This window comes from Sceloporus occidentalis, unplaced genomic scaffold (assembly GCF_023333645.1).
Source record: "Sceloporus occidentalis isolate IW3139 unplaced genomic scaffold, rSceOcc1.0.p SCAF_6, whole genome shotgun sequence".
In the NCBI taxonomy this organism is placed as follows: Eukaryota; Metazoa; Chordata; class Lepidosauria; order Squamata; family Phrynosomatidae; genus Sceloporus; species Sceloporus occidentalis.
In genome coordinates this window covers 1,679,478-1,704,995 of record NW_028316986.1, presented here as the reverse complement: position 1 = coordinate 1,704,995, position 25,518 = coordinate 1,679,478, and the positions used below count along the sequence as shown (strand labels likewise).

Sequence of the window (25,518 nt, the reverse complement as noted above, 5' to 3'; positions counted from 1 at the left end):
TTCCTGGATGGTACATACCATGCTAGCCAGGCTACCAGAGGCTTGAGGCGGAGGGTTTTAAAACATGTTGGTAGACAGAGCTGAACACATTGGTACAACCACCAATAATCCTTTGCCTGTAGATTTCAAATCTACAGTGGGCCCTTGGTATCAATGGACAGTAAAGACCCAATGTGCAACCACCACAATGTGTTTCTCTTTACTACCTTTGTTTTGTAAGTTCCAGTTAGTGCCAAGGACATACTCAAGTAATGGTTGGTGCTTCATTTAAAAAAAAAAGGAGAGCAGCCATGGCTAGTGTGTTCTGTATGCTTTGCTCCTATGTCAGGGTTTCTGTAAATTTCATTTAATTGTGAAGTTGAAGGCTTTCACAGCCAGAATCCACTGTTTTGGGGGGTTTAGGGGCTATGTGACCGTGTTCTGGAAGAGTTTATTCCTGACATTTTGCCAGCATCTGTGGCTGGCATCTTCAGAGAATGCTGGCATGGAAGAGAGAGGGGTGTATATACTGTTAATGGAGAGGAAGTGATTTGCATGTTAATCTGTATATTGTTCTGTTGTTGAATGGCAGGGCCTCAGGGGGGTCTATTTAACTATTGATCCATTGTGTGCTGGAAAATCCCTCTGATCCTTGGTGGTTTTCATTTGCATTTGTTCACAAATGAAGCCATTTCTGTTCTTCAGGAGAAGAGATTCCAGCTCAACATTAGGAGGAACTTCCTGAGAGTAAGGGCTGTTCGACAGAGGAACACACTCCTTCCTCGGCCATCTGTTGGGGATGCTTTGATTTGGATTTCCTGCATGGCAAAAGAGGGTTGGACTGGATGACCCTTGGGGTCTCTTCCAACTCTATGATTTTATGATTCTATGTAGAAGATGGACTGTTTTCTGCTGCTTCAGAGAATAGGACCCAGAACAATGGATGCAAGCTACAGGAAAAGAGATTCCAGCTCAACATTAAGAGGAACTTCCTGAGAGTAAGGGCTGTTCGACAGTGGAAAAGACTCCCTCTGAGTGTAATGGACTGTCCTTCTCTGGAGCTTTTTAAACAAAGGCTGGATGGCCATCTGTCAGGGGTGCTTTGATTGAGAGTTCCTGCTTGGCAGAGGGTTGGACTGGATTAGGGCCCTTGCGGTCTCTTCCAACTCTACGATTCTATGATTCTACTTTTTCTTTTAAAAACTTAAGTATGGGATACCTGAGGGGTATCATTAAGTGTATGTAAATACTGTATCAGGCTTGCAACTGCATGTGAACTGAGATGACATGATTGAATTTGAGGAGGAAATCCTTTTAAATATGAACTGATAATTATGTTTGACTGCTGTGTTATGATGAAATATTTGCAAGGAGTGAAGTTATAACTGTTGCATTTGTTAATGTTTTAAAAAAAGGTGTCTGTAACTGCCATGATTCCCAGTGAAATCAAAGGAGACCTGAATTGGGCAAAAGGCTGTCCAGAGAGCCCACTTGACCACCTGGCCTGAAGAGATAGAGGCAGAAAATCAGGAAAACTTAAGGATGCAACACAGCCAACCCTAGTCTTGCCTGATTCCTTTTCATCAGCTCAAATCTAGGGAAATGTATTGGGCAGAATTTGGGTCCTTTGTCCATCTTGTGGGGGAAGAAGAAGCAGGCGTGAGTGGGCAGAAGGTCTGGGGGCCAGCAGCTGCAGGTAGTTCAAGAGAACCTTTCCTAAAACCTTCCTCTTTATTTGTGCTTTCTTACTAGGTCCTGGAGAAAAACCCCAACACGCCTATGAGCCATAAAGAGATTCTTCATGTTATCCAGAAGGAAGGGTTGAAAGAGATCAAGTGAGTATCAGTTGGGGGATGTTGTTGCTTTCATGCTTCAGACTCCTCATGGCACCTGTCAACCTCTTATGCTTTCCAGGTGTGAGTGTGAAGGGAAGGGAGGAGGAACAAGAGGGGCGACCATATTTCAACCGTCCACCACCTTGATAATTTCTCTGATCATCTTAATAACAATAATAATAATAATAGTTTTTATTTATAAACCACTTTTCCGTGATGATTAAAGCGGTGTACAAGTAAAAATTGCAATAACAAATACAGAATAGAGAATAAAAATTGCAATACATAAATAAAACTTTCAATAAAAACATCCCAATTATACAAATTAAAACCATCACATCAAAACCAAGCCAGCTGAATACGGTCAATAATACACTACATATAGGGAGGAGTCACATGATCTCAAGGGACATCGGGGAAGGATTGCCAAAACAAGAAGGTCTTAAGTCTCTTTTTAAAGAGATCCAGGGAGGTGGTGGAGCGGAGCTCGTCGGGAAGGATGTTCCAGGTCCTAGGGGCCGAGATGGAAAAGGCCCTTTGCGAGGTTGACACATATCTCGTTGTCAGGATCCTCAGCAAAATCTTCCTGGCTGACCAGAGTGTGCGGGGTGGATTATATGGGGAGAGGCGGTCCTCCAAGTACGCTGGGCCCAAGCCATTTAGGACTTTATAGGTTATAACCAACACCTTGTATTGTGCCCGGAAGCGAACAGGCAGCCAATGGAGATCTTGCAAAATTGGTGTTATATGGTCGGCCCTGGAGCATCCAGTGACCAACCTAGCTGCCATATTCTGTACTAGCTGAAGCTTCCGGGTTTGGTACAAGGGTTGCCCCATGTAGAGCGCATTGCAGAAATCCAACCGAGAGGTTACCAGAGCATGTACCACTGTTTCAAGGTCCCCCTGGTCTAGGTAGGGTTGCAGCTGGCGTATCAGCCGAAGCTGGTAACAGGTGCTTCTGACCACCGCATCCACTTGAGAAGTCAACTGGAGCGACGAGTCCAAAAGCACCCCCAAACTGCGAACTGAGTCCTTCAGGGGGAGCGTGACCCCATTCAGGACAAATTTCACCACCCGGACCAGGGGAGCCTATCACTAGTACTTCCGTTTTCTCTGGATTCAAGCTGAGTTTGTTTTTCCTCATCCAGCCCATTACTGACTCCAAGCAGGCATTTAGAGGAGAGATGCCATCCCTAGTTACTGCATCAGTCGGGGTCACAGAGAAGCATATTTGGGTGTCATCAGCGTACTGATAACACCGCCCCCCGTGTCTCCGGATGATCTCTCCCAGCGGTTTCATGTAAATGTTGAATAGCATGGGGGACAGAATGGCTCCTTGAGGGACACCAGATGTAAGCGCCCTCTTATCGGAGCAGACGTCCCCCAGCTGCACCATCTGGAATCTACCCGAGAGGTAGGAACGGAACCACTGGAGCGCAGTGCCTCCAATACCTAATTCCCCCCAGATGTTCCAGAAGGATACCATGGTCAATGGTATCGAAAGCCACTGAGATGTCCAAAAGCACTAACAGGGACACGCTTCCCCTGTCCATGCCCAGACGGAGATCATCGACTAAGGTGACCGTGGCAGTCTCAACTCCATAGCCCGCCCGGAACCCGGTTTGAAATCTTTCCCCTGTCTTTCTCTCTTCTGAATATATTGGGATGAGTAGCAGTTAGACAACTGCTAGGATGGCAACCCACCTTGCCATTAGATACGTGGGGGACCCCCCCCACCTTAATCATTCTTAAGACAGAATTCTATAACGCGGTAGTGACAGTGAATTATCAGGACTCAGCAGGCTGCATCAGTGTTTTCTGAGCATTGTTCCCTTCTTTGCTCATTGTGCCTGATGCACATTTTAAAATGCTTTCACCCCAACCGTCCAATTCAGCTGCCTAGCCTAGCTTGGTTCCTGGGTGAAGATCTGAATCTGCCTTCTTTATAATTTTTTTGGGTGTAAAGCATTAACTGGCCCTGCCTTTAAATGCAATGGGGAACTTATGGAGTTACTAGATGACAGCTTTCTGCATGTGCTTGATGTCAAATTGGTTGCTCCGGTGGGTCAGTTTGGCTTTGAGGCCCTTCCCTGTAGCATCCCTCCTTTTGACAGCTGAGACTGAGCTACTGATCAGCGAGTCAGGAGTTTGACTCTTGTCTCTGTCGGAAGCCCTCCAGATTGACTTAGGAAGGAGTGGGCAAACTGCAAACAAACTGCAAGCTGTGTTTGTCTCCTGTGTTTGTAGACCCACTCTACACCTCAAACACTAGGCATGGGGAAACATCCAAACATGGTTCTAAATACGCCTCCCCCCACAATAAAACCTGAGGAAAACAGAAGTTTTCTCCAGTTCAATTTTCAGCCTGTCACTGGCCAATTTGAAGGCAGAGCAGAGCAGGGGAATAGAAGAGCAAAAATTGGCCCCTTGGGTGTTGGGTAAGGCCTCTGGCCTATCTAGGCTTGTGTGGCCTCTTCACTCTGGCAGGAGCTGTCCAAAGGGTTATGAAGTAAGTATGTGTATATATGGGCTGGGTTTCCAGCTCTGCTGCACGCATTCTTTCTCATTTGCTCTCACTCTCCCTTGATGGGGATTGAAGCAAGGTATTTCAGAAGCACAGAGGCTTTGGTCAGGGCCTCAAGTCCTTCTGTCCCCAGAAGTGCCATACTGGCCTGCCTTGCTAGACAGTGCATGCGAAATTCTTTGTATGTATATTTCATGAAACTCATATTTGTTATTAAGCAACCCACCATCTCAACTAAGAGAAGGCACTTGTACGTGGGAAGAGCTGTACTGGTGACTGTGCGTTGCACAAGTACTGGAGCCCATATAGAGATGGGGCAAAAGTGGAGTGTGTACACATATGATCTTTTTTCTCAGAGATGACTGAATATGGGGTGCATCTTTTCCAGTGAAGCATGCCACCCATCTTAGAGAAACACATTGTGGGCCTTTGTTTGGTAACCAGAAGGTAACCCAAACCAAATAGAGCAGCTGAAGCCCCTTAACACACAGTCCACATCCCTCAGTTTCACTAAATGGAGTCTAGTCTGAAGAGGTCATATTTGAACACTGCTATTTCCCACAGTGTAGTCTTTTATGTATGGCTGCTACTCAAAAAGAGTGAGGAAGGGGCTATGTCTCTTTTTCTCCCTCCCCTTGTCCCCATATTCTTTTAAAAACTGGAAGGCTCGTGGATAAATGCTCTTTCTGAGTTTTAAAGAACTGCATCTTATTTCCATGTATTCTGAGGATGGCTCATCTTAAAATAAGCAGCTGCATGCTTTGTCTAAGTTTATTACAAGTGGGGAGAAAAACCCAGTTCCCCTATTTGGTATGAGGGAGAAGGAACTAGGTGTATGAAAATCCATCCCCACCAGTGCTGCTGCCTTCCAATAATTCAGCAACTGAGGGGCTGCAATGGAGAAGGCCCTGCCTGACATCCTCGCCCACTTAGCCTTGTGGGATTGTGTGACACACAGAGGGAACGCCTGATGAGGATCGCTGTAGCTTGCAAATGGAGGCCAAGAGAAGAAGCAGGCAGGAGCAGAGTTGAAAGAAGAGCAAGAGGCCTCACAGTGGTGCCATGCAAGTTCTCTGTGGGTGCTGTTGTGTTCGTCGGTGCCATATCAGGGGCTTTAGCAGGTGCTGTCGGAAGAAGTGCTGTTATGGTAGCTGGTCATACCCTCTGTAAGAAAGTAGTTGTGGATGTGTGCAAACAGCAACCTGAACACGTGTGAAATTCTCCACTTCCCTTGTACTTGCAGTGCACAAGCTTTTCCATTTGACAGTAACAGAAAGTTGTCTGGCTGGAGGGATGTGTGTGGTGGTTCTGATTCCTTGCTGGGCCAGGCTGCCCATGGGGTCTGACTGCCTTGCTCTGGAGAAAACCCAGGGCAGATGCCCAGTTGGCACAGAGCGACACTGTGCATTGATACTTTTGGGGGTTCCTTCCAAAAAGCATGAGTTGTGCCCTTCAGTCTCCCAGCCACAGAGACTCCAGTCCTGTCCTCTTACCTGTTGTTAAAAGACTTACATATCCAGTCCAGAAATATGAACTTCCTCCATCCATTTGGCAACCAGAAGGTACTCCGATCCAGCTATGGCAGCTGAAGACTAATCCATTTCAGAAGATTGCAGAAGACAATAGATTAATAGCAATAGTTGAATAATTATATATAGAGTGTTAGCTAGGATAAAGAGACTGCAAAAAAATTAGATATATTATGGGGACACATTTAAAAAAGAATTTTAGATGGAAGAACGCTTTAGATAGATATAAGAAATAGAACCCTAGTTTTGATAAATGAAGTAATTAGTTCTTCACTGGCTATTTATAATTAAAATGTAAAAAGATTCAAATAGACTTAATTAATAGACCAAATCTAATAGTCTTAACAGATCTTTGAGATTATTTGGTTTTGGTGTTGTTTTAGTTGGTTTTTTCCGATGTTGATTCGATGTTAGTTTTAGATTTTAAGGTAAAATTGTTTAAAATTGAGACCATCATGGAATGTACTTGAGAATTATAATAAGAGTTAGTAACTTTATACTTGCTTATACATTCCATCTGTACAGCTCAGGAAGTGTGATAGATAGACAATAGTAGTTGATTGTTTATATTTTAGTTACGTTTCCTTTTGTTTGTTTGTTTGTTTGTTTGTGTGTTTTGTTGGTTGTTACACTTAGTTTGTTATCTTTTATTATGTGAATAAAAATAAATTAAAAAAAGAAGATCACACTGCTTTAGTGCATTCAGTGCCTTTAGAATCATAGGGTAGGAAGAGGCCACAAGGGCCATCCTCTCCAAATCCCCTGCCAGTGCTTTAGTGACTCAGGAATGCGCATTTTACAGGTGTCAATTTCATGAATGTGTTTTTGGAAGTATGGTCACCTTACCTTAATGTGTGTATATCTAATCCATGATCATATCCTATATATTCCCCACTTTCCCCTTTTTTCATTTTGTTTTCTTTGTAATCATCCTTTTAAAAAACTAGTTACTGTAAAGGACAGCAAAACAAACAAACAAGCAAGCTTTGTTTATATACCGCTTCATACCGCCTAAGCAATGTCTAAGTGGTTTACAACTGTAAGCTAATTTGCCCCCAACAGTCTGGGTACTCATTTTAGCTCCCTCCTCGGAAGGATGCAAGCCTGAGTCAAGCTTGAGCCCTTTTTTTTTTCTGGTCTTGAACTCGCAACTTTGTGGTTTTGAGTGAGTGGCTGCAGTACAGGCATTGAACCACTGTGCCACCAGGGCTCCTAATGCTAGTGCATATAAGGCCCTGCACACCTCCTAGGCTTTCTAGGGCTCCAGCTACTGAAACCATTGTTCAGCAGACAGCAGTATTTCTTTTGAAGTGGTTTTGTCTTCAGTCATTGTCTTCTTTTTCCCAGCAGCTTGAGCAGTGATCATAGAAATACAAACCAGCTGGCCATGGATACCCAGGGAGTGATCTTGGGCAAGCCACATTTTCTCAGTCTCAGAGGAAACCAAAGGCAAACCCTGCTGAACAAATCTTGCCAAGAAATCCCTGTTATAGGTCCATCTTCAAGTTGCCATATGTCAGGAATGACTTGAAATGACAGGATCTTCTGGCTTGGTCATTGAGCAGATCCTTTATTTGTCTGTCTTTTCTAAAAAGAGCTTCCAGGAACAAGAGAGCCATTTTGGTGTAGTGGTTTGACTATTGGACTATGACTCTGGGCAACTAGGGTTTAAATCCCTGCTCATCCATGGAAAACCATTTTGGACAAGTCACACTCTCTTAGCCTGAGAAGGTGGCAAAGGCAAACCCCCTCTGAACAAACCTTACCAAGGAAACCCTGTGATAGGATGGGTTGCCTTAAGGTCGCCATGAATCAGAAATGACTTGAAGGCACACAGCAACAACAAGTCATGAAAGCTTGCCTGTGGTATCCAGGGAAAAAGTCGCTTTGGTGTCAGTCACGAGGCGGGTGGTTGGAAAGGCTTGAAGGCTTGCCTTGCTAAATACTTTTAAAAGTGTCCTCTTTGTTGTTGTTTTCTCTCCTCTCCTGCTGCTGCTGGTTGCCTCTTCTCTCTTTGGATTTTGATCAACTCCAGAAGGTAAGAATCATTGTTGATGTTGATGTATAAAACAGGATTACATGTAATTGTGGATTAACATCACAGCTGTTTATTCTATTTAAAGTTATTTCTAGGCCACCTTCAGGCCTCACAGCTGCCAAACACCCCTCTCTCTTCAAAACCTGTCTGGGTGGAGGTGATCAGATTTAATCTATTTAGACAGCATGAGATACTCGCAAGGTGGTGAGCATGACAACAGAAGAAAAAATACAGTGCAAACAAAGAAATAAGAAATAAAACAATGCAAATCATTAACCCAATTAATGCCAGCAACAAGACAGTCCACAAAAGTAAAAATTAGTTTAGAATATCAGGCTTCTTTTGCATGTTGATGCACAAGAGGAATCGCAGCCCTTTTTGGCCAGCGCCTCAGTCTGTGGGTGGGTGCAAGTGGGCAGGGGTGTGTGTGTGTGTGCGCGCGCCGCCATGCTCCAGATTAGCACAAGGAGCTGGTTTTAGTCCTCCCCCTCCTGAACCACTGTCCTGGCTTGGAGGATTTCCTATGGAGCAGAGATGAAGTGACTTCGTTCAGGTTCCTAAGCGTGGGTGTTTTCATCTCTGATTAAGGTGCCAAGCTTTTCTCAGCCAAGCTTTGGTCCACTCTGGAGTCTCCCATAAAGTGCAACATTCCCCCAGCCTTAATGGCCCTCTTGATATATTAATTTACAATTCCTATTAGCCTTTGGTTAGCTATGCTGGGTTGAGTGCATGGGAGCTGTACTCCAGTATATCTGGAGTGCTTTGGGTGGAGAAGCCTAGACATACAGGGAGGATCTCAGAGGTTCTCTTGCCCTTCAGGCCACCCGTGAGAGTCTCTGCCTGTGAGCTCTGTGCTGAAAATGGCTCTCTTTCTTTGTAAAGTTGGCCTGGTGCACACAGAGGCTGACTTGTATTGGAAGACTTGCTAGCGGTTATGTATGGCCTTTGGCAAGGGTGGGATGTTTCTCATGCCATTGTCTTGGAATATTTTGTCCAAGTGGACACATACGTGCTCAATCTGGCACTGTTCCCCTGCTGCTTGCCCAAGGTCTAACCCTGCCTTTCTATTTTCAGCGGGACCTCTCCTCTCGCCTGCCTGAATGCTATGCTGCACACCAACTCCCGAGGGGATGAGGGCATTTTCTACAAGGTCCCTGGGAGGATGGGTGTCTACACGCTGAAGGTAACTTCTGCTTGAGAGCAGGATTGGCTCTTGGCAGGCTGGGCTGATATTTCAAACTCACAGGCTGCCAAGACTGGAGAACTCTATGGGAGCAAGATACAGATGTTTTTAAACAGAGAAGCAGGCTTCTATAGTGAGGCTTAGGACAGTTCCTTGTTGTGGGTCGACAGGAATTTCTCTCTGTTCAGACATGGCATTTAACATATCATGGTGCTGTGATGGCATCTTGTAGAAAGGAATTTCTAGGGCTGGGGTTGTTCTTCCATCATCTTCCATAGAGTTGTGACAGCTTATGCCCCTAGTTCCCTGTGGAGAAGGCGCATTTAAATTCACGAGCCCACTCAAATCCAGTGCATGAAGCCCATCACCCGCAGCACAGGAACCTGCTTGATGCAGAATCAGGCCCTTGCCACCTCTTGCTCAGTTTTGCCTTCTCTGACTGTCAAGCAGTGCCTCTCCAGCTTTCAGACTGGCTGGGGGTTGGATTGGGGCCTTCAGCAGACAACCTCTGCTCTGAGCTCTTGGCTTTTAACCCCTGGACATAAGCGTTATAAAGATGATCTGCACCAAATGTCAAATATACTAGGTACATTACTGTATGTTATCTAGTGTGTGCATAGCAGCAGCGATGTCCCTAGTCTATGTGGCACTTGGTGTGGATCATTTTTAACATCACCCCTCTTCTCTTCAGCAGCCTTTTCCAGGTCTGGTGGGGCTGCTGGCCAAGTCTCAATTTTCCTCCTGGCCAACCGTCGCCACACCTGGAAGGCACCTCTTCCCATCAGTGCATCAGGTGGCATCCCCCTCTGAGGTGTCACCTGGTGCAGTCCACACACCCCACGTCCACTAGTGACACCTCTGCACAGCAGTCTGGTGCATTGGTTGTAATTTGATCAGATGTCCATAATGTGTCCAGTTCTGGGCACCACAGCTGACAAACTGGAGCATGTCCAGAGAAGGGTGACCAAAATGGTGAAAGGTCTGGAAAACACCAAGCCTGTGAGAAGTGGCTTAGGGAGCTGGGTTTGTTTCGCCTGCAGAAGAGACGGTTAAGGGGGAACATGATAGCCATGTTTAAACATTTGTAGGGATATCATGTTGAAAACGATTACACGCCTTAGAATTTGGGAGAGCATTTCATTTAGGGAATGGGAGCCAGAATAGCAAAACTCCTGGGGCCTAGAAGCCTCACTCTTAATATCAGCCTCATTTGCAACCAACATGTAGACATAAATTCAACATTGGCCATGCCTGCAAGTTCTGGCTTCCCTGCAAGATATTCCTAGAGGTTTCTCAATATTCTTCGGGTTTTAAATGAGCTGTTCTCTCTCGTTGAATGTAGAATTGACTAGAGAATCACACTAGCCAGCTTCTCTCTCTGTCTTTTTGTGGGTTTCTGTTTGCAGAAGGATGTTCTAGATGGGCTGAAAGAGCTCTCAGAAGGCTCTGAAGAGAGCAGCGATGCACAGTCAGATTCTCCCACCTCAGAGAACAGCAGCAGCAGCAGCACCAACAGTAACAGCGGCCACAGCAGCTCCAGCAGTGACAGGAGCAGTCACAAGGATGGGAGAAAAAGCAGGTGGTGCAGGAAAGGTAGATGTTCCCGGAGGAACCCACAACTGTGTGTATATGTGAGTGAGTGTGTCAGGGGTGGGGGTTTGCCCCCTCTCACATTGCCAGTAGAAGGGCATCTCTGGGGTCAGTTGCTACTCTTGCCCAAAGTGTAGTTGCACAATGGGTCGGATCTTGTCCTGGCAGAGGCTGCTCTCTGAACTTCATCCATAACTGGTTTGTGGGAGATTGAGGCTTGAGCTTGGCTCTGGCAGTTACTGAAATCGCAAACACATATCTGTAAACTTACAGTGCTCTCTAAGTATTACCTAAAATATTTGGACTAGTGTTGGACTAGGACTCTGGGAGACTCGTGTTCAAATCCTCATTCAGCCACAGAAACTTTCTAGGTGACTGTGGATAAATCTCATTCTCTCAGCCTCAGAGGCAGGCAGTGGCAAACCTCTTCTGTAGAAATCTGGTCAAGAAAACCCTAGGAGATATTGGCATAAGTCAGAGTTGACTTGAAAGCATGTAACACCTCAACATTAGGAGGAATGTCCTGGCAGTAAGGGCTGTTTGACAATGGAATACACTTCCTTGGAAATTGTGGTGGAATCTTCTTCTCTGGAGATCTTTAAGCAGAGGCTGGATGGCCATCTGTCGGGTATGCTTTGATTGAGAGTTCCTGCATGGCAGGGGGTTGGACTGGATGGCCCCTGTGGTCTCTTCCAACTCTATGATTCTCTGATTCTATGAACAACAAACAAACTATGTTTGTGAGGCAGTGTGATATAGTGGTTTGGAGGTTGCACTGGGAGACCAGGATTCAAATCTCCTGGGTGAATATCTCCATCTCACCCTTCTTCAGAGGAAGGGTATATATACAGCAGTCTCAGGCTCTGGAGCTTGGTGAAAGAGCTTGGCAAACAGGCTTCGAAAACAGTGTTTGACGTGGGTGTGGAAGAGACAGCAGAAGATGAGTTTGGGGGTCTGTGAGATTAAACCTCCCTGTCCCAGGGGGTCTTTTGGGACAGTTTGTTGGGTCAAGAGTGAGGGTCAGTTGGAGGAAGCCTAGTTGGTGTGTTTGGAGCCTAATGGAAGCTTATTTATTTAGTGCCTATTGTTCTATTGCAGCTTGTGTATCTTTTGTCTGTTGGGTCAAGGCTGAGTGTTTGTGTGAGCTGAGTTAAGGTGTAGTTGTGTGCTTGTTAGCATTCTATTGCTCTATTGAGTGTAGCCCCAGGTCCCTGCTTGAGCTGGATATGTTTAGGCTGCAGAAGGGAAGGTTAAGAGGTATTATGGTAGCCCTGTTGAAATATTTCAAAGAGTGTCATATTGAGTAGGGAGCAAGCTTGTTTTCTGCTGCTCCAGAGAATAGGACTCAGAACAGTGGATGCAAGCTAACAGAAAAGAGATTCCAGCTCAACATTAGGAGGAGCTTCCTGACAGTAAGAGCTGTTTGACAGTGGAAAAGACTCCCTCAGAGTGTAATGGACTCTCCTTCTCTGGAGCTTTTTAAACAAAGGCTGGATGGCTATCTGTCTGGGGTACTTTCATTGTGATTTCTTGCATAGCAGAAGAAGTTGAGCTGGATGGTCCTTGAGGTTTCTTCCAACTCTATGATTCTATAATTTTGTGAATGACAAACTTCCTTGAAATAATTAATCTTGCCTAGAAAACTCTAGGAGAGGGTTGTCATAAGTCAGAGTCAACATGAATGCACAACAAAACAAGAACAACAAAAAACAACAAACAAAACCAAGAACAATAAAACAAGCAGTTCTTTCTGGCTTGCACATTCCATATTGTCAAGTAATCATTTTGGAACTAGCCAGAGCTGAAGTCGTGGAGGGAGTGTTTGTGTGCATGACTGTGCATTTCCAGGGAAATCTGTAGTTCCTGTTTGAGAGTCTTTAGATTTTGGCCTCCTGTAGTTCCCAGACTTCTTTACCCCCAGTGGCTGTACTGGCTTAGGGCTATTATGGTTGTTGCAATCCAGCAACTCCTGGACAGCCCAGCTTTGTCTATCTCTGCTTTATGGAGATGGAGAAATAGGCTGCTGCCAGCCTGTGATTTGGAGAGAGGCAAGGATGCAGTGGCTTAGTGGTTAAAACACATGTTCTGACGATCGGAAGATCAGAGGGTTGGTAGCTCGAGGCCCAAGTGCCGCATGATGGGATGAGCTCCTATCACTAGTCCCAGCTTCTGCCAACCGAGCAGTTTGAAAGCATGCAAATCCAAGTAGATAGAGAGGTACCACTTCTCAGTGGGAAGGTAATAGTGTTTGGTGCAGTCATGCTGGACACCTGACCACCGGAGTAGTCCTCAGACAACCCTGGCTGTTTGGGTTGGTAATGGAGATGAGCACCAGTCCCTACAGTTAATCAAGAGACTACCTTTACCTTTACTTTAAGGAGCTGTAACTCCAGTCCTGAAGAAGGTGGGTGGTTTTCTGAATCTGGTTAAGGCCTTCTCCTGATCAAGGAGTTAGGAAGCATTCTTCCCCCCCAGAGTTTAGAGACAGCCATGGGCTCAGGGGCACTAAATGCTTCAGGGTCACCAAATCTCCTTGGCAGAGAGAGAGAGAGCAACAAGAAGCCCCCTCTTAGGGGTGGTTTAGCAGTGGATTCATGAAGAGCCAGGGGGTGAGTTAGATAGACCTTGGGGACCCTTCCAATTCTATGTTTCTGTAAGGAAGTGACAAGCAAGGCTGGCTGCCACTCGCTGCTTTTGTTACTAGGGATGGTGGGTGGTGGAGCATTATACAAGAGGTGATCAAAGGAAATGTCAAATAGCAGAGACTTCTAGGAAATGTGAAGGTTCTTTCATGCTCAGCCATGACTCATTTCTGTAAAGTCGGATGTGGCTAATCCCTGGTGAGTGTTTGAGATGAGAGACGATAAATGAAAAGTCTGAGGGGAGCCACAGACGGCACCTGAGTCATGGCTCTGGGATTGTGAAATTGCATTTAGATGAAACCTCTTTGCCCTGTCCTTCCCATCCCTGAGGCTGACCATGGGGCAACTGGCTCCTTGGGGAGAGATTGCAGTGGCTGTGTGCAGACCTGGCTTCTAGATAGAGGTGGAGTACGAGAGCTCTTGAGATCATAAGATGTGAAGCACCATGACCCCGATTCACTATTTGTTTTAACATGCCAGTAATTCAGGCTCAGTACCTCCCTCCTTTTTCTTCCCTGCATTGTGATGTAGGGGTGATGATTCTGAACTTGCAGGTGTGACTGAATATGAATCATCTGTAGGAACCCTATAATCTGTTTAATTTGTTCAACTGTCTATGAATTTGCTGCTCCATAACTTCCCTTGCTGTTCCAGGGATGGATTCCATGTTAGTGGTAAGAAGACAAACTGGAAGAATGATACCTCCTTTGAGTGTGTGCATGGGGAGGGGGATTTTTACCCTTTGCACAATTGGCTTTGCCATCTGGGGCTGCTCTGGCTTTGGGTGGGCCACCTGGATTGTCAGGTGCAACCATGGCCAGGAGTGTCTTTGCTCTGCTGACCTTGACATATTTAGGAGGTGGTCAGACCTGCCCACATGCTGTAGTGACACCCATTTTGGATGACTGCAGTGCACTCTATGCGGGGGGGGGGGGGGGGGGGATGTCTGCCTTTGAGGAGTTTTTAGACTTTTCTGGTGGTCACAAATTCAGCTGCAAAGCGTTCCAGGGTTTATGCTCCAGCAATCTTGACAGGATCTCATGGGCTGCCACTCTGGCTCTGAGCACCTTTCTGACTGCTGGGGATTACAATGAAACCCTCAATGGCTTGGGTGCTGGATATCTTAGGAACTTGTCTGCCCTCATATGAACCTGCCCATTCCATGCTATTTGAAGAAGAGGCTCATCACTATACTCCAACTAGGGCAGAGACACGTTTAACTAGAATGAAGGAGAGGATCTTCTCAGTGGCTGCATCTGGATTAAGGAATGCTTATCCTACAAATAGCGATTCTGGGAGAAAGGAGGGAGATAAATCCAATAAATAAATAAATTCCTCACTGTCTTCTGGTGGTTGCTGAAAAATCCCTTTTTATTGGGCTGGCATATGTTGCAGTGGCAGATTTTTTTTGTATTTAATGTTTTGTTTTTATATGGCTGACCCTGTTGCCTCCAGTGATGTATTATATTCATTTTTTAAATGGTCACTTGTAAGCCACTTGGAATCCCAGCTTTGGAAGAAAAGTCTCACATCAATAAATCAGTAAAACTCATGTTTCAAATGTTGTGGACTGCCCTGACTGGTGTTTCCCCATCCAAATAATAGTGATATATAAAAGTTTAAATAGAGAAATATGATCAGTAACCCCATTGCTCCTGGAAGACATTGTGTCTCCACTTCAAGTGGCTGCCCCACATGAGACAAGTGCAAAGCCTGGGTCCTTGTTCCTGGGTAAAACACATAGAGACAGTGGGCAAGAGTGTCTCTTGCCAGCTGCAGTCATGCTTGGCCCAGCCTCTTCCTTTTAAAACTGAGGTTTTGCCGTATGTTTTCCAAGCTTTAGATTCACTGCTGCTGTTCTCAGCGTGAAACTGACACTGTCCTAGCACAGGCAAGTGAGAGGCAAGAACATCTCCAGACGGTTTTGCAGCAGCTGCTCAGATTCTTCCAGCGAGGGTCTGGATCCCATCCATGGTGTTTGCGCTTAATTTGAAGATGCTTCCTTGCATGTGGCAGACATGTGTACCTTGCAGACACCATCTCCCCTGCTTGGGTTGCAGTCATCTCTTCTGCTTGTTTCTCAAATGAGGTAAAGCCAGTCCAAGAGAGTCTCAGTGCTCCAATTTACAGCATTTCAGATCTTAGAAATAAATAAATACAATGGGCCCTTGAGGATTCCCTATGGATGCCAAAATCCGTGGATGCTCAAATTATATACAATGGGGCATTAAAATAGTGTCCCTTATGTAAAATAGTACAATCAAGGTTTGCTTTTTTGGATTTCTTTATTTTTTAAAAACATTTTAACCCAAAGTTGATTGAATCTGTGGATACTGTAAACATCTCACCCCCAATGCACAAGGGAGAAAGGAACTATAGTTTAGGTGTTACTGGAAGGAAGAGTTTTCTTTGCTTAGAAACCAGAGGTTTCCTTGGCATGAAGGGAATCTTGACGTTTTGGTGTGACTGGAGGGCAGTTTCCCCTGCTTGCCTGGGGGCAGGGGTGAGCATTTGGAGTTTACTGTCTGGAAGGGAGAGGTTTCTCTGGCCTGGAAAGAGTAAGCTATGATGTTTTATGCTTTAAACCACTTTTAACTTAAGTAAGGTGTTCGTCAAGATTTTAAATGAGCCTTTTTCCAGAAGTGGATGGATGCATCTGCTGTTGTTGCTGCTTGAAGCTCAAAATAGAAAAGCAGCACAGGCAAGTGTTCATCCCATCTCTGCTTCCAAAAATCCCGGAGCTAGTGTCTTCCTATTCTCTAGTCGGCCCATTCGGGGAACTGGATTTCTTTCTGATCTTCAGACACCTAAATTTAATTTGCTGTGACTTGAGTGCCTCATGTTGCTTTCCTCCCTCCCTCTGTCTCTTTCGATCTGAGTTGAGCATCTGCTCTGCCATCACAGTCTGCTAACCCCTTAAAACTGCTCTTATACCCGTCTTGGTCACCATCATCACCTTTCCAGCAGTTGGACAAATCAGCTTGTTGTGGATCACCATGCAGCACATAGCAGCAATGCCCCTCGTCCTCTCTTTCCCCTCTGGCCAGGAATAGTCTGGGTAGAATTACAAATGAATCTTGATTTGCATCAGGGTTACTCATGATATAGGTTGAGACTGATGTAAATGGGGGAAGGCAGTTCTATATAGAATTGTTGGAGAACGGTTGGATGCCTTCCAGCAGAGTAAAAGTATTCACAAGTTAATCGTTTTACTCAGTCCACAGCCCTATGTTGGGAGAAAGGCAGGATATAAGAAAATAAAACAAACAAACAACCCTTTTTGAACAGGTTTAAATCATAGAATCATAGAGTTGGTAAAGACCACAAGAGCCATCCAGCTTAAAACATAAAACATCAGAGCCTATCTTTTCCAGACTAGCTAAACCATGCTTTCCAAATGATAAGTCTCCAGTTGCTTATCCTTCACTTCAGCAAAGAGAGGAAACTCCCCTCCAGTCTCGCCAAAATGCCAAAATTCCCATTTCCTCAAGCCTCTCATGCCCCCCAAACAGGCAAAAGTTACCCTTCTTTCCAGCAACACCAAAACTGCAATTTGTTTCTCCCTCCCTGTACTCTGAGTGAGACTTTCCTAGGTAATAATAGTTATTATTATTATTATTATTATTATTCCCCGCTCTTCAGCCAAAAGGTTATCAGAGTGGCTTACAAATGGTTAATTAGACCTTTCCCTGCCCTCAGGCTTACAGTCTAAAGAGACAAGAGACAAAAGGCGAAGGGGATGGCAGTGGGGAAGGAAGAGGGGAAGTCCAGCAGATCTGCTCTCCCTCGGAGGCCTGGACCAGGGCAGAGGGACTGGAAGGAGGGCGCTTCTTCTTACTCTGATTAGGGCCGATGGAGCTGGCCTGCCCTTCTCTCCCTCTGGATGGTGGATGGATGGAGGGCTTTCATCAATAACATTGTACATATAAAATGATTTAATTTTGAGCAATGCAAATTGAGACTCACCTATAGTTGTTTAGACGCCCAGTTCTCCCATTCTGTGAGGGAATGCTGGAAGCTGAAGAACAGTGTTGCTTCATCTGGCGTAGACCACTTGGTACATTGATTTACCACAAGTAAAAGCTGGTCATATAGTGGTAATGTGTGTCAGTATCTGGTAGTGAACAAAGTTTAGGCAAGTATAGTATCTAGCTAGACAAAGGGAAGTAATAGTGCCACTGTATCCTACTTTGGTCAGGCCCCACCTGGAATAATGCTATGTCCAATTCTGGGCCCCACAATTCCAAAAGTATGTTGACAAATTGGAGCATGTCCAAAGGCGGGCGACTAAAATGGTGAAGGGTCTGGAAACCATGCCCTATGAGGAATGACTCAGGGAGCTGGGGATGATTAGCCTGGAAAAGAGAAGGTTAGGAGGTGATATGATAGCCCTGTTTAAGTATTTGAAGGGGAGTCATACTGAGGAGGGAACAAGCTTGTTTTCTGCTGCTCCAGAGAACAGGATCCGGAACAATGGATCCAAGCTGCAGGAAAAGAGATTCCACCTCAACATTAGGAGGAACTTCTTGAGAGTAAGGGCTGTTCGACAGTGGAACACACTCCTTCCTCGGAGTGTAGTGGAGTCTCCTTCTTTGGAGGTCTTTAAGCAGAGGCTGGATGGCCATCTGTCAGGGATGCTTTGATTTGGATTTCCTGCATGGCAGAATGGGGTTGGACTGGATGGCTCTTGGGGTCTCTTCTAACTCTATGAGTCTATGAAGGCCTGGAACAACAGCCGGTTCTGACACAGAACAAGCAGGAACTGGTTTTCATGACTGGAAGAGGAGACAGCCTTGTAAACACTTTTGTAATCTTGTTTAGCATTCAGTTTGAAGTTTAAATGGCTCTTCAGCCACCAGACATAGAGATTTTTCCACGGTTTATTTTCCTCTGAGCTACGGAAACCCAATGGGTGATTTTATGGTCAAGTTACATTTTCTCAACCTTGTAGGACGGTAATGATGGCAAACCTCCTCTGGCTTAATCTTGTTTTTATATAGCCATTGTGGTGTAATGGTTTGAGTGTTGAAATAGGACTTCTGGAGAGCAGGGTTCAAATCCTTGCTAAACCCTGGGCAACCACTAGGTGCCTTTGGGGCCAGTCCCATTCTCTCAGCCTCAGAGGAAGGCAGTGGTGCAAACCCACTCTGAAGAAATCTGATAGGTTCATCATAAGTTGGAAACCGCTTGAAGGCACACATGTTTTCCACTAGCATTATATAAACGGGGTAGAAGAAGGATTTATGCAAGGGATGTGTGTGCCTCGGGGATGTTTTATTGTGCTGGGCATTGGCTTTCTAAAGCATTGCAATGGCAATGGCTTTAGGAAACTGTTTTTGCCTGTTCTGCACAAGTTAAGGCATTGCATGCAATTGAGGAATCAGTTGCATCCCTTGTGTTTGCACAGCTAAAGACCATGAAAGCTTCTTAAGCAGCCTGCAGATGGGAAGCTAATCCAACTCAGACATGAGGGCTCTCAGCCACCTGAGCTGGGCCTTTCTGTCCCTTCTAAGGTTTTGAGGGGCTGAAATGGATCTCTTTGAGGATTTGTATTCAGGAGCAGAAGCACTGTATATTCTTTAAATGAACAACAGAGAGAACAGAGCAGACAGTTGTCACTTTAACGTTGTCAAGGGGCTCTCTTTTTTACAGGGAGTGTGAGGTTGCTGCAGCTGGAGGTTGCCCTGGCAGCTTGCCTTGAAGCTTCTAATAAAGAGTAAGGTTTGTGTCTCGCAACCTGGCTTGTTGGGGCCTCTCCTGTCTTAAGAACCTTGTGCCAAAAAAAGAAAAGAAGAAGGTGCGGCTGGATTGCTGCCTTTGCTGTGTCTCGCGGTTCCCTGCCTCTCCCTCAGGGCTTGGGTGCAAGGAAACAGCTCACTGTGCTCAGTGCTGCAAACTGGGCCCAAGTCACAACAGAGTTTCTGTGACAGCATTGGGTGCCTGCGCAAATGGGCTTCAGCGGTTGTAAAAAATACTTTTGACATGATTCAGAAAGCCTAGTGTGCTCAATGCAACATGACAAGAAAAGGGAAAGCACTTCCCGCTGAGATTGGCATTGCCTCATTGACAGAATTTTCTGTCGTCTTTTCATTCACCTGTTAATTGTACCCTGTCTTTTGATCACTTGATTTGGAATCCCTCTGCCTGGCATCTCCCGTGGCACAGCCACAGGACTCCGTCCATCGTCATACTTCTCATAATAAGACCACTGAGGCTTATTCCAGGAACGCAGAGCTGAGAGGAGTGCATCCAGATGCTTTGATCTCAAGCCAGGCGTGAGGAAGAGGGCGAATGGCTGAGCCATTGCTGGAGGAAGACTCTTCCCTTGATTCCTCCCTCAGGACTGACTGCTGTGTAGGAAAACTAGGGAGACCAGACACGCTTCTCATCTCTTAGATCCACACGTGGCATTCTCTGAAGTGAATCATTCACTTGGGAAGTCAGTAGGATGGGAAAACATCCTCCAGTGCTGACCTTACCTGGGTTTTCTGCATTTACAATTTCTTCTAGAGGAAGGATGAGGTGTGTAGCTGCACAGATGCTGCCATTGTAGCTGCACCCCTGGATTAAAAGCACATTATTTGCCTTGGAAGTCTTGGCTGCATAGCATTGACTTTTAAATGAGATGAGAATGAATTTCCCTTCTCATTTTCTTAGTGTCTCCTTTGTGACCCAGCATGTCATAGTGGTTTGAAGCACTGGACTAGGACACGGGGGGACCAGGGTTTGAATGCTGGCTCGGTCATGTCAACTCACCCGGTGATCCTGGGCAAGTCCCTCTCTCAGCCTCAGCAGATGGCATTGGCAAACCCCCTCTGAAGAAACTTTCCAAGAAAACCCCATGATATATTCTCCTTAGGGTCACCATAAGTTGGAAATGACTTGAGGCCACGGAACAACATCAAATCCTCTTGCTTAGGATGAAGAAATAGTTGGAGGGCTTGGTTTGCAGGCAATCTCAAGAAGGCCCCTGGATAACAAGTTCCCTGCACGCTTTCCGCTTCTCAGCCACAATTAGGAAGGTTCACATTTTGCTGCAAATGTTTCATATGCTGCAGATATTTTGCATGCTCAAAAGGGGCTTCCGGGATGCGTCATTTGAAAACCAGAACTATAGGGGAGATGGCTAGGAGTGGATGGGAAGCGACTGACCCAGCTCCCTCTCTGCAAGTGAAACGTCTATCTGGCACCAGCTTCATGGGGTCTGCATGGAGTCAGGCTGCCAGAAAGGTTTGCTAATCGGTGTGCAGCCCCTTTTTTCTTTTTGGAAACAGAGGAGCATTGGGTACATTTGTTCCAAGACTGTTCACTCGTTCTCTGTGCTATTTCTCCTGAACAGCAGCAGAGCTGTTGCATCATTCTGAGCTGCTTTGAGCGTGGTGGTAAGAAGCAGACTTTCTAGAAATCCAGAGAATATCCCACCTTATTCCCTGCCCAGGATTCAAGGTGGCTTATGAAGCTTAAAACAAGGATAGCTTTAGAACTGATATCATAACAAAAATTTAAAATGTAATTAAACTGGGAGTACTGTATAGTAAGAAAGAGTTAACATTCCATTGCTGGGAGTGGGGAAGGTAAGCAAAGAGGAAGCAGCTGAGCTCTGAATTTGGTGTCTCACGGTGGGGGGGCTTGTTTGGTCTTTGTTGACTTTCCACAGTTCGGCTTAATGAGGCATCTTCGTTATTCATATACTGTACATACAAAACAGGAAGCCCTTTCAGATCATATCAGCAAACTACTTCCTTATATGTGCAAAAATAAAGCCTCTCTTGACAGCAGTGCAAGTGACACTTCCTTAAACGTGGATGAGCCCTGCACTTGTAGACCCCAGCCATCCAACCACTCATGGAAGGTGGGGTGGGATGTTTCAAAAGCCCACCGTGACCACCGTGCCCCTCTCTTTTTGCAAGAAGCAAGAGTGGTAGGAAGCGTAGTGGGCAGCCATGCCCAGAGAACAGATTCCTGCAGCCCCATGGAGAGGTAAGACACTGAGGGGCCCCACCTGGACCATGGCTTTCTCTCCAGTCGGTGGCCAAGGGGTCTGTGGGGAGGGTGCCTTTCTGTCTGCTCCTCCAGGAAGATTGCTTCTGAAGCCTCATGTCTGGATGAGGTGTGGATTCGGCCTTGGCCTACTAGGAACCCATACTGTGTCCTCATCCCCCGGACATCTTTGTCCCGACTGAACCAAGCAACTGTTGTGTGTTTGTGGGTCCCACCATGCTCAATCCATTGCTGCTCGGAGGAACAAGGGTGAATGATTGTTGGTTAACTTTGGTGGTCTTGCGAAAGAACACTTGACATCTTAAGTTCCGTCGGTAGCGAGATTCAGATTTCCTAATTGTGGAAGCGGAGGCTGGGCATGCAAGTTGGCATTTTTGCAAGCTTCCTCAGCAGAAGTGGTTTTCTGCAGTCAAGGGGAAGGAGGCTCTGGCCCTGCCACCCTCCTCTTGGTCACCTGTTTCAAGCAGGTTCAGAACCACCAAATCCAGCCAGGTGTCAGCATGCAAAAGCCATCCCTGCAGCCCAGGGGCACTTGTTTGCTTGGCCTAGTGAAATTCTGAGCAGGTATTACCTTTGGAAAGGTAGACTCGTAGAAGTGCATTTAGCAGTTGCATGTGAGTGTTCAGTTGGAGTGTGAAGAAGCATGGGTTTGAAGCCAAAAAAACATGGTTGTTACAGAATGATAGGTTTGGAAGCAACTGCAAGAGCCATCTGGGCCATTCCCCTGCCATATTGGAATCCACAGTTCAAGACGCCTCTAAGAGATGGTCATCCAGCCTGTTTAAATACCTCCAAAGAAGGTCCACTACCCTTTGAGGCAGCTTGCTCCACTATAGTAGCTTGTGTTTCTTAGATGGATCCCAGCTTTTGTTTTTATAGGCACAGATTTGTCAACACGGGCACATAATTTTAAACTGAGAGCTTTATAAGAATACAGGGACCCTTGTTATATGCTGGGGTTTGGTTCCAGGAGCTCTCGTGGATAACAAAATCTGTGGATGCTCGAGTCCCATTAAATACAATGGCATAGTAAAATGGTGTCCCTCATATAAAATGAAAAAATCAAGGTTTGCTATTTGGAATTTATATTTGGTGGGGGGGGGAGGATATTTTCAAGCCGTTGATGCTTGAATCCATGAATAAAAAAATCTGTGGATAAGGAGGGCCGATTATACAGGCGTCCCCCGGGTTACGAAATTAATTCGTTCCGGTGCCATTTTCGTAACCCGGAAGTCTTTCGTTAGCCGAATCCCCATAGGCGCTAATGGGGAAAAGCCGCGTTTTGGTGCGAAATAGCGCCGAAAAGCACCAAAACTTTTTTCGCAAGCCGGGGAAACCTTCGTAACCCGGAAATAATTAATTAATGTTTTTTTTTTCGTAACCCGAAAAATTCGTAACGCGGCGCGTTCGTATCCCGGGGGACGAGTGTATAAGGACCTTTTCTTCTAGATGTACTTGTTGACACCTGCCTGCCTTGTGTGATGGTTCTCTACGGCCCCCCTCCACTCCTGCTGACCTGGAGGGGACCCCTTGAGACCACCTTTTTATCTGAAAGGCAACCCTTGCTGCCTCCACCCCAATGGCTGAGCGATTACACCTTAGCAGAGCATTGGGACGCTGCCAGGAATTCCACTGGTATTTGCAAATCCAGTGAGGAACTAGCTAAGCTATATATTTGCATTCTCTGATTTGGTCTACTCTTTAAAGGCTGTCACACGAGGTTCTAACTTTCACACTTTTGAACCCTCAGTTGCACAAACAGCAAGGGCCCTAGATATTGTTGAAAGAGCCATTGCTGCATGGGTGGAGTTGCATTCATTAAAAATGTATTCTCAACAGGCTTGGCCAGTTTCTGCATTGCTTTGTCAGCAGGTAATGAGGTGGCAGCAGGCATGGTGCAGATGCAGGAAAGCCTGATGTACGTTTGCCTCCCTTTCATTCAGCCTTTGCTTTTGGGTCTTATGAATAAAAGGTGGGAAATATGGATAGGGAATGGAGGAATCTAGCAGCACCTTTGAGACTAAATTGAAGAGTCTTAAGGAAAAATTTCTATTCATTCAGCACAAGGTCAGTCCTCAGGTGGGTAATACTTTTAGGCCTTTTCCAACTTGGGCCAAAGAAGCCATTTGAGTCCTGTTTGGGGGGGAAAGCTAGGATTTAAATCAAATAAATAAAGTCAGACTTCTCACAATTGAGCTCCTTGGGATTTGCCTGTTATTGTCACCCATTTGTCAACTTGTTCTGTTCTTTTTTTGGAGTGCGTGTTTGTAGGGATTCTCTGGATCTGCACAAGAGCTCTTCTGAAAATTTGGTGATTTCCCCATTTTTCCATTTCTTATACATGTTCCGTTTCAAACTTAGCTCCGTTGAAAGTTCCTTAGTCATCCATCCTGGTTTCTTGAGACATCTCCCATTTTTCTTTCTCACTGGAACTGTTTTAAATTGTGCCTTCAGTATCTCCCTTTTGAGAAAGTCCCATCCATCCTGAACTCCCTTCTCTTTTAGTATTTCTGACCATGGAATCGCCCTCAATTCTTCTCTAAGTTTACTGAAATCCGCTCTCCTGAAGTCTAGGATGCGTGTCTGACTCTGCCTGGCTTCTCCTTTCCATTGTATAACAAACTCCAGGAGAACATGGTCCCTTCCACCTAAGGATTCCACCACTTGCACCCCATTAACCAAGTCATCCTTGTTGGTTAGGATCAGATCCAAAATAGCTGATCCCCTTGTTGCCTCTTCCACTTTTTGGACCATGAAATTGTCTTCCAGGCAAGTGAGGAATGTGCAAGACCTTGAGGATTTGGCTGAGTTTGCCTTCCAGCAAATATCAGGGTAGTTGAAGTCGCCCATCACTACTACATCTCTCTTTTCTGAGTGTGTGGTCATCTGTTCTAGAAAGATATCATCCAATTCCTCAGTCTGACTTGGGGGTCTGTAGTAGACTCCCACCGTAACATCCTTGTTGTTTCCCTCCCCTTTGATTCTTATCCAGATGCTCTCCACCTGGCTTCCAGGATTGATGTCCTGGATCTCTTCACTGATGTAAATATCTCTGACATATAGTGCTATTCCTCCTCCTTTCCTGTTTGGCCTCTGTAAGCATTTAGAAAGGAATGCCATCATTGCAAAATGTCAACATGGGTTTCTCAAAAACAAATCACGCCAGACTAATTTTATCTCTCTTTTTTATAGATGGTAGATGGAGGGAATGCTGTGGAAGTAGCACAGTGGATTCAAGCATCCATGGACGACAAGCTTGTGTTGTCCACAATGGCAGCGCATGCACATGGTTGTGATGCCATTGGGGACAACAGAGGCGGCTGCGTGCATACACCACAATTGGGGACAACGGAAGCTGTCCCTAATGGTGGTGCAGCTACATGCATACACTGCCATTGGGGACAATGGGTCTTGACCATATGCAGATTGTCTGCGGGGGGCGGCTCCAGAATGGATCCCCCACAGATACCAAGTTCCCACTGTATCTTGATTTCAGTAAGGCCTTTGACAAAGTTTGATAATATTCTTTAAAACAGACTTGTAAAATGTGGGCTAGTTACAAGGTTTTATAATTGGTTGACCTACCAAACCCAAATGGTGCTCAACAATGGCTCATCTTTTAGAGTGTTTGTTTTTAATTGCTATGGGTGGGTTTTTTGTATTGTTGGGATATGGGTTGTTATATTGTCTTTTGATGAAGATGTTGTAAAGCGCTATGATCTGCAAGGAATAATGGTATAGAAATAAAATTTCATTCATTCATCTTCATCCTGGAGAGAAGTGACTAGTGGGGTGCCACAGGTTTTGGACCTGGGCGTAATTTGCTATTCACCATCTTTATCACTGACTTGGCAAATGGAATAGAAGACACATTTATCAAATTTGCAGATTACACTAAATTAGGAGGAGTAGCTAATATCCCAGAGGACAGGATCAGAATTCAAAAAGCTGGGCCAAAAAAAGAAAAAGGATTTTAACAGGGAGAAATGCAGGATACTACATCCGGACAGTAAAAATGAAATGCGATGCTGCATCAGTAGGAGTGTAGAAACTAGATCAAGGGAAGTAATGGTACCCTTCTACTCTGCTCTGATCAGACATTGGCTGGAATGGTATGTCCAGCTTCACAATTCAAAAAGAGTGTGAGCAAACTGGACGGTGTCTAGAGGTGCATGACCAAAATGGTGAAAGATATGG

The 25,518-nt window shown here is 45.5% G+C and overlaps 1 protein-coding gene across 3 annotated transcripts in view; it reads left to right on the top strand.

Moving 5' to 3' along the window:
* Positions 1–25,518, top strand: part of ASXL2 (ASXL transcriptional regulator 2) — an 85,478-nt gene that overhangs the window by 31,048 nt on the left and 28,912 nt on the right. For all 3 annotated transcript variants that reach the window (XM_089528695.1, XM_089528694.1, XM_089528696.1), the window contains exons 2-4: positions 1,732–1,814; positions 8,980–9,088; positions 10,495–10,681. In XM_089528695.1, the coding sequence (XP_089384821.1) occupies positions 1,732–1,814; positions 8,980–9,088; positions 10,495–10,681 (379 nt within the window). The remainder of the gene's footprint in view (positions 1–1,731; positions 1,815–8,979; positions 9,089–10,494; positions 10,682–25,518) is intronic.